Source organism: Cryptomeria japonica, chromosome 1 (assembly GCF_030272615.1).
Source record: "Cryptomeria japonica chromosome 1, Sugi_1.0, whole genome shotgun sequence".
Classification (NCBI taxonomy): Eukaryota; Viridiplantae; Streptophyta; class Pinopsida; order Cupressales; family Cupressaceae; genus Cryptomeria; species Cryptomeria japonica.
In genome coordinates, this window is record NC_081405.1 from 275,523,549 (window position 1) to 275,532,022 (window position 8,474).

At 31.3% G+C, this 8,474-nt stretch overlaps 1 protein-coding gene across 1 annotated transcript; it reads left to right on the plus strand.

The window, feature by feature from the left end:
- The first annotated feature begins 2,453 nt into the window (after nucleotides 1–2,453).
- Nucleotides 2,454–7,558, plus strand: LOC131065363 (alpha pinene synthase, chloroplastic). Its single transcript, XM_059207265.1, has 10 exons — nucleotides 2,454–2,885; nucleotides 3,779–3,969; nucleotides 4,065–4,150; nucleotides 4,735–4,949; nucleotides 5,061–5,158; nucleotides 5,574–5,666; nucleotides 5,921–6,136; nucleotides 6,224–6,362; nucleotides 6,552–6,800; nucleotides 6,922–7,558. The coding sequence occupies exons 1-10, from the start codon at nucleotides 2,643–2,645 to the stop codon at nucleotides 7,210–7,212; spliced, it is 1,821 nt and encodes a 606-aa protein (XP_059063248.1). The 5' UTR covers nucleotides 2,454–2,642; the 3' UTR covers nucleotides 7,213–7,558.
- The last annotated feature ends 916 nt before the right edge of the window (nucleotides 7,559–8,474 follow it).

Sequence of the window (8,474 nt, forward strand, 5' to 3'; positions counted from 1 at the left end):
ATCGACTATCAATGTAGATATGATAGATTATATGACATGAAAAGATAATTCAAGTATTTGTGAGTTTGTAAGTTTTTAGATCTTAGGTTGCAATACAATGTATATGATTTTGATAACCAAATCCAATAGGAATGATATATCCTATGATATGGGACAAGGTTATCCTTCTCAAACATTGTAGTTTCATGATTGAGGATGATAGATCCTGATGAGAAACTATGTTTTGAGTGATCATTTTATCAAAGAAGGTGATGATGCACTTTGAGAGGTTAGATCTTGAACTTATTGAAGATGAATATTTGAAAATCTTGGGGTATCTAGTTCTAGAATCCATTTTGATAGAAGATTACTTAATCGAGCGAACCAAGAAGACAACCTAAGCACAGGATGACATATATCAGGTGTATATGCTCACTATAAATTGACCAAGCAAACATGAAAGATCTAGAAAGACATGCAAGAAGACAACTCTGGACTGACAAAGACAGAACCTCGTATGACAGTTTAATAAGCTCTATGATAATTTACACAGTCCCATACGATAAAGACAGAACCTCGTATGACAATTTAGAAGCAACCATGCGACAAACTGATAACAAAAAACCTCTACTGATCTGACTCGTACGACAATTTAGACAGAACAAAATGATGAACTATCTTTCTCGTATGACAAACTAGGAAACTCGTATGACTTATGATAGAGCAAAGATAAATTTTTGACTTTGACATATTTTTGACCAATGATGTATAATTTTGACCAATGATGTATAATGTTTTGATTATGTTTTCTAGTTTTAGTTGTTTCAATTTCAGTGCCAAGGATGAAAACAAAACAAATGTGCGATATGATAAGTGACCTCAAGAACAACATGCTAAATCCTAAGGAAGTTGGCTGAGAGAGAAAACCTTTTCTTGCAAACTTAGGTACACACCCAATAACTAATCAGAATACAACTGCTGAATCTCATGTAATGGATTCTCAATGCCAGATTATCCGACTCCAAACACTAATGGGGGCACAATATGGCAAGTGTCTTGGGAGAGTTACTATCTCTCTTGCACAAAGATTATCCTCCTTTCGGAGGTGAACTGGGAAGCTTCTATCTTAGGGTTCGTAGTAAGGTTTTCCATTTGGAATTACCCCTTCTAGCTGCACAAGTGTGATTTAGACACATATCCCAACAAGGTACTAAAACAATAAGTAGTCACGCAAGCATGATTGAGACCACGAGGCCCTACAAAATGTTCGATATGAGAGATCTCAAAAGAGAAAACTCAAATAATCCCATCCTCCGAGACTTTAATCCTGAGAGGCCTATTTTTTAGATTGAGTCGGAAAGCTTAGGTCTAGCTGTACTCACTTGGGTCATTCTCACAAGGTGATTACTTTTTCCCACTATGATAGGCCCGCTAAAAGGTATTCAAATCTCAAACTAGAAGCGCTTCAAGGGTTGGGATTTCTGATTAAGTTAGGTTAGGTTAGGTTAGGTTAGGTGATTGAGTCTGAAGATATCAAGGGTCAAATTGGAGGAAGTTGGAGAAGAGGTTGGAGGGAGGGACACTTGTCATCTCTATGGTGACAAGTGTCAAGGAGTCTTGCTCATAAGAGGGCAAGTGTCCAAGGGAGAAGACATGTGGCAAAAGTGCCATGTGTCTTAAGGGGAGAATATCCAACCCATAAGAGGTTAGGAAGTGCAAGAGGACAGGGTTAGTTAAACCCAGGGTTAGGTGGAATGGGTTAGGTTAGGTTAGGAATGGGTTAGGTTAGGTTAGGTTAGGTTAGGTGGTTCAAATAATAGGAAAAGGCTAATTAACTTTCAACAAACTCATAAATTGATTTTTTTTAATTAATTAGGGAATTAGAAGAAATGAATTTAATGGGGGATTAATCAATTTAGATTATTTAATCAAAGGGGACTATTGAAATGAACTTAATAAGATTTATTTATAATTAGATGAATGGGGGAATTTAAACAAATTGCTAGTGAATTCAATTAAATTGGGAAGGAGGATTAATTAAATAATTGCTTATTTAATTAATTATCTACAGACCATTTTTTAGGTGTATACAATGATATGTGTAATAAACTACTAAAAATAGTAAATATGTAGGAGTACATATATTTATGGATAAGATGAGTTGAATATATAAAATATATTTAAATTGAAATAGATAAAATATAGAAAATAAACAAAATTTAACACAAAAGTACACCGTTTATTATATATAATAATATTAAATCTTTCCTTCAAAATAAACTAAAAAAGAAATTAATAAATTTATGTATATATACAAATTTTTCACCATTACAAATATGCATCTTCTCCCCCCAAACATAAACTGGAGTTGAATAGTTAACCATGGTCAAATTATTTAATATGTGCGTCAATTTAATGGTTATAAAGACAATGATAGTCAAAAATATCAGACAACTGCATGGTTTGTAAATTCAATGCATGTGGGGGACTCTTTCAAAATTCAAAGCACATGTGGACACTTTCAAGTTCAAAGCACAATGTAAGACCATGGGCTGCACGTTTTAGTGATTCAGCCCATGGATTATCAAATTTCTATATAAATCGCTAACAAACAAGCATTCCTTACACACCAAATCTACATTCTTTCCGAGAGAAATCTTACAATGGCTCTTTCTTCGGCTTTGTCTTTGAATTGGAGCTTCAGCCTCAGCCCTCAGCCTACTCAGTCCCTCATGCAGCTTAAGCGTTTCAGTAAAACATTGCCATTTATGTGCACAAAAAAGCTTCAACCTATCGTAGATCACCCCTTAGCTAAAGTTGAAATCCCATTTCAGTGCACAAGCAAGCAACATTCCAACTTGTGGAGGGATGATTTTCTACAGCCTATTCCCATGCATCCTTACAAGGCAAGCCGATTTCCTGCATTCAATTTTCTTCCAATTAATTTAGGTTTGATAGGTTTATAATGTTACAGGAAAGACACTAAGTAGGATTATGATTATGATTGATAGGGGAGTTAAATTTTATGTTATTGTTGTTGTGGGATGGGTTGTATAAATTTGGAATCAATTTATTGTTTTACATTAAAGATCGAGTATAATTGGTGAGGATGATGATTATATTATTTATGAAGGTTCGGATTTTCAGAAATATGATATAAGTTGTATTTATTTGGAATCAATCTGTTGATTGTCTATTAAGAATCAGTAATATATGATGAAGATGATCATTATGCTATCCATGAAGGTTCAGACCTTTATAAGTATGACTTAAGGAATGAGGTTTGGGTCGTATTTCAAATTACTTCAACAGAATGGATATTCATCAGTACATAATTCTTAGCCAAAGAAATATCAACACAAACCTCTGATCCCCTACCAACTGATAAAACAAACTCAATATAAAATCTTCTCTTTTTCTTTCTATTTTTTTAAGAATATTTCTTATTTAACTTTATTGAATGTAAGATAATAAGATAAAACCAAAAAAAGAGGATAGTAGAAGTACACCCATAAAGTCTACTTGGACCAAGTTCAACATACAGATAAATTAACTATAAGATTAAACAACTAATATAAAATTAGAAAGAGAATCTTTATTGTCTAGATTGCCCTACCACCGAAAATGGCACCTCCATTTAAAGAAAGATTTTCCAGACTGCTGAGTTGAAAATGAAGAAATTGAAAACTCCATTTTTTATCGTTTTAAATCTATTAATAGCATAGAGACTTTTCTTTTCAATAACTTTTTGTGCCCAAAAGGTTGAAACCTAAACTAAAATATTGTATGAATTGCCCAGGCTCCTTCCTATGCTGAACATTCGGGAAGACTTATTACCGACATCAAAGGCATGTTCCATGCAATTGCTGCTGGTGACCCACATGAAAGCAATGTTTTCCAACTTTTAGAAATGGTCGATAATATCGAGCGGCTTGGAATCGGTCGACATTTTCGGACAGAAATAACAGATGCCCTTGATTTTATTTACAGGTTTGTTCTACGTAGCATAATGTTAAAATGTATCAATATTATTGCATGCATTTTCTGCATCTAACATTTTTTAGGGGAATGCAATCGATTAGCAGAAATTGGGGTGAATGCCAAGGAGATCTCAACACCACGGCCTTGGGCTTTCGGATTCTTCGACTCCACAAATATCCTGTTTCCTCAGGTAGCATATCTATGTTCTGTTGTTTCAAATATGTTAAATTGATGGGTTAAGTCAGATTTACGGCATAATATTTGTTGAAGGTTTTACAAATGGGTAGCAAGTTAGTAGGATGATTAAGTGCATGCAAGTTTGAGTAGTACTGGGATTTGTGACCTTCCAATGCTTAACCTCTGTGAAAATCATCTAGATGCAACCATTTGTTCTCATGAGAGATGGGTTCATGTGAACGACTCCTCATGAAACACAGGTCAATAAATTTGACTTGAAAATTATACAGTTAAATCTTGATAGTAGTATCATAATTTGACTTGGAAATATCTCCTACTTATCAAATGTTTGAATGTTTCTATGAAAAAATTAATTTTAATTATTATGAATAGATTTAGTATAAATATGATTTTCATATAATTATGAAATTACAATTTTTGTTATAGATCTATCATAATTTTTTTTATATCATTCACTAATTCATTTTAGTATCTTGTATGAACTCATTCTTCAAAAACTTTGAATGGTGTTTTCATTTGAATTATCTAATCTGATTGTTTACTTGAAATTTGTGCATTTGCCACTCAAAATGGCAGGAATATTGGGACCCTATAAAACAGAAAATGGGCAATTCTTGTGTTCTACCGCAGAATCAGAGGAGGAGAAAATAAAAGGTATTCTAAATTTGTATCGGGCTTCACAGATCGCTTTCCCAGGGGAAAAAATATTGGAGGAGGCTAAAGATTTCTGTGTTACTTACTTAAGTGAAGCTCTGCAGAAGACTGGGATCAGCTCCCACCTTTTGAAAGAGGTAATTTTATGAAGATAGGGATAAAGCTTGTTTTCTTTACTGAATGTCAAGATAGGGATCAGCTCCCACAATTGTACTCACCTATTTAACATAAGAACATTATACGTCCAGATATCTTTCAATTTGGAGAATGGGCGGTACACCAATCTTCCACGATTAGAAGCAAGGAAATATATTAAAATCTATGGAGAAAACAGTTCATGGGCCAGGTAATAGCAACACCTTTAATTGGATTATATTATATCATTTATAATTTTGTTTTGTCATTTGTTTTTTTCTATGGAAGTATGAGTTTGGTATTGATTGAGGGTATCTTTTCTGTTAAAATTTTCTATGATATGATATGATCCTGGCCTCATTTTCAATATCACATTTATCAAGATTTGACTTTTGATTAAAAAAAAATTAATTAAATATCTATATTATCACTTTTATCAATTATATTTAATTAATTGAATAAAAATATTTAATTTATTTAAACAAAAAAATGAATTTTTAATTCATCAAAGTTTAGACTTTTTGTCATTGTGGGGTAGAAATAGGATTGTATTTCACATTCATGGATATATGATGTCATTTTACTTTTGACGTTTGAAAATTTGATTTATCATAATTGTTTTTTAGAATGGATGGTAACAAGAAAATTTTAACCCTCGCCCAAATGGACTTCAACATGATCCAATTGCTACATCAGGAAGAGCGTAAAGCCTACTCCAGGTGAGCTTATTTCAATTTTATTTTATTGTGTGTTTTAATGCATGGTCAATCAGATGTTATTTTAGAGTAAGGGCTTTAAGTTGTCACATTGCAAATGTTTATGTTTGGAGAGGACTCTATCTAAAGCATAATATAATGGCTCCTTACATTCATCCCATTTTAAGTTTAGTTTGATAGAGAAGAAATTCAGAAAATTAGTTTTGTATAATTTAATATTTAGGCAATTTTTTAAAACAATTATGTGACTTTTTCAGATGGTGGAGGGATTCTGGTTTATCTAAACTAAAATGTGCTCATCGTCGTTATATAGAATATTTTTCTTTAGCCTGTGCAATTTGTGAAGATGAAAAATATGCTAAGTTCAGATCTGGTATAGCAAAGTTTTCTGCAATCGCTACCTATCTTGCTGATACATACAATACATATGGAACTTATGATGAGCTTAAACAGTTCACAGATGCTATTAAAAAGTAAGTATTAAAATCATACTTAACAATTGCTTGTAGTAATATTTGCATTTTAAATTATTTAATAATAATCTGTAATATGTCTATTAGGTGGGATCCAACTTCTACAGATTACCTTCCAAAATATATGAGAATTATATACACTGCATTATATGAAGCAATTAATGAAATGGATGTTGAAGTTAGAAGGATTCAAGGCCGAGATACTCTATCTGCCTCAAGAGATGCGGTATGAATATGATTTTAATTTGATTTTAATTAGTTTATCTCAATCAATTAAAATTTTATTTTACTTTATGTATAGTTTATTAATATATTTTATTTGTAAAATTAAATAATGTGACTAAATTTAGTTTGTGTTTTTTAATGAGAACATATACTTTCGCTCGTTGTTTGATATCATTGTTTGTTTATGCAGTGGCAATCTTATATAGATGTAATGATGCAAGAAGTTGAGTGGCGTGTTTCACAAGAGATACCAATTTTGAAAAAATACTTAGAGAATGGAAAAGTTAGTTCAATAGCTCGTGTAGTGACACTACAACCTATACTAACAATTGATGGGATTCTTCCAGAAAAAATCTTTCAAAATTTTGATTATCCATCAAGGTTCAATGATCATGTATGCTTGATCCTTAAATTAACATCAGACATCAAATCGTTCAAGGTATGCATTGATGTTGAATTTAACATTTACAATATTCTATTTAAATTCATAAAAAATAGGCATTAAGTTAGGTATAACCATAATTATATTTTATTATTAATTTCAATTCTTTGTTTTGAAGGGTAAGGTAGAAGATGCAGTTTCATCCAAAGTGTGTTACATGAGAGATAATCCAGGAAGCACTAAAGAAGATGCCTTTATTTACATCAATAACTTATTGGATGAACAACTCAAAGAATTAAGTTGGGAATACTTGAAATTTGACAATGTCCCATCTTGCGACAATAATTATGCCTATGATATCACAAGGGGTTTCCTACATTTCTACCAAGAGGAAGATGGTTTTAGCATTTCAAGTGAAGATATAAAGAATCACATCAATCAAATACTTGATGACTATATAACAAAATAAATTCTCAATATAGTCAAATATTTTCTACAATCAAGATAAGGATGCAAAGTATGTGAGGAAAAGAAGGATACCCTAGCTCTTAATCCAACCTCTACTAGAGAAATGGGAGTCAAAAGAGAATGCAAATAGTCTTACTACACCTAAATAGTCTTACCATCTATTGAGCATGGGATCTCATAGTCTATCCTTTTGTTGATTGTAGGTTGGCCAATATTTTGCTAACCATTTATTTGTTTATTTGTGACCTAGGTTAGTTTCTAGGCCTAGTATCATGTTTGTTCTTATTATTTATTTATTTTATATTTATGTCTATGGCTTTATATAAATTTATGTGATCATTTCAATACACTTTGTTATATTTGTGTATAGCTCACATCATTCAATTAAAAAATATTCTATAGTATAATTAATTAATTGACACTACAAATAAATGGAGTTTCCTTTTGATGACAATATAAGATTTAATCATGTTATGATGAGCTATATTTTATGGACATTTTATGGTATTTTTAAATTCAATATAGGAGATGTTGGTTGGTTCCCAGATGGCCATATATATATTCTATGTTATTGAATAAAATAAAATTCCTTTACACTTTTGAGTGATCATTATTTTTGTGTATCTTTTGGTGATTTGTATTGTGAAGTATACCTGCCAAATCATTATTAGTTTCTAACGTATTTAGTAAAATTATATTATGTTTGATATTTTACATACTATAATTGTTTATTGTCTCTTAAAATTATCACATGTCTCTATATTTTCAAGAGTAGAGTTTAAAATATTTGTTTGACTGTGTATATATTTTATTAATCTAAAGTTGTATTTATGCTAGTTTATGTGGATCATAAAATGTATGGTCTTAGCACTCAACTCAATTCATTAGATAAGCTAATCAACCCTAGCCCTTAATGTATCACCCATATTCAATCTATTGATCACTATAGAATAATGTAGCATGGTATACCTTTACAAAATAGGTTATAATAATGATTTTTTCCCTTTGTAGTGGAATGAACCATTAGCCTAGTATTATCTATTTTAATTTAATATCCTACTTCTTAGGTAATATGATGTAGAAGCAACATAGAGATCATGCAATCAACATAAAAAAATTAAAAATAATTTACAATTTTGGATTTTTATGGTCTAAAATTATTTTTGTGTGTGGACACAATCTCTATACTTGTTCAAAAATTAAATATTTTCATCTCATTTGGATGATCAAACTTGATTTTTATCTTTATGGAGATCATTTGTG

What these genes read in the sequence shown, in the direction of transcription:
- LOC131065363 (XM_059207265.1), top strand. Translation starts at nt 2,643, where the DNA reads ATGGCTCTTTCTTCGGCTTTGTCTTTGAATTGGAGCTTCAGCCTCAGC. An exon ending in GCCCTTGATTTTATTTACAG is followed by an intron (nt 3,970 to 4,064) that starts GTTTGTTCTACG and finishes ATCGATTAGCAG; the next exon opens with AAATTGGGGTGAATGCCAAG. An exon ending in CAAATATCCTGTTTCCTCAG is followed by an intron (nt 4,151 to 4,734) that starts GTAGCATATCTA and finishes TCAAAATGGCAG; the next exon opens with GAATATTGGGACCCTATAAA.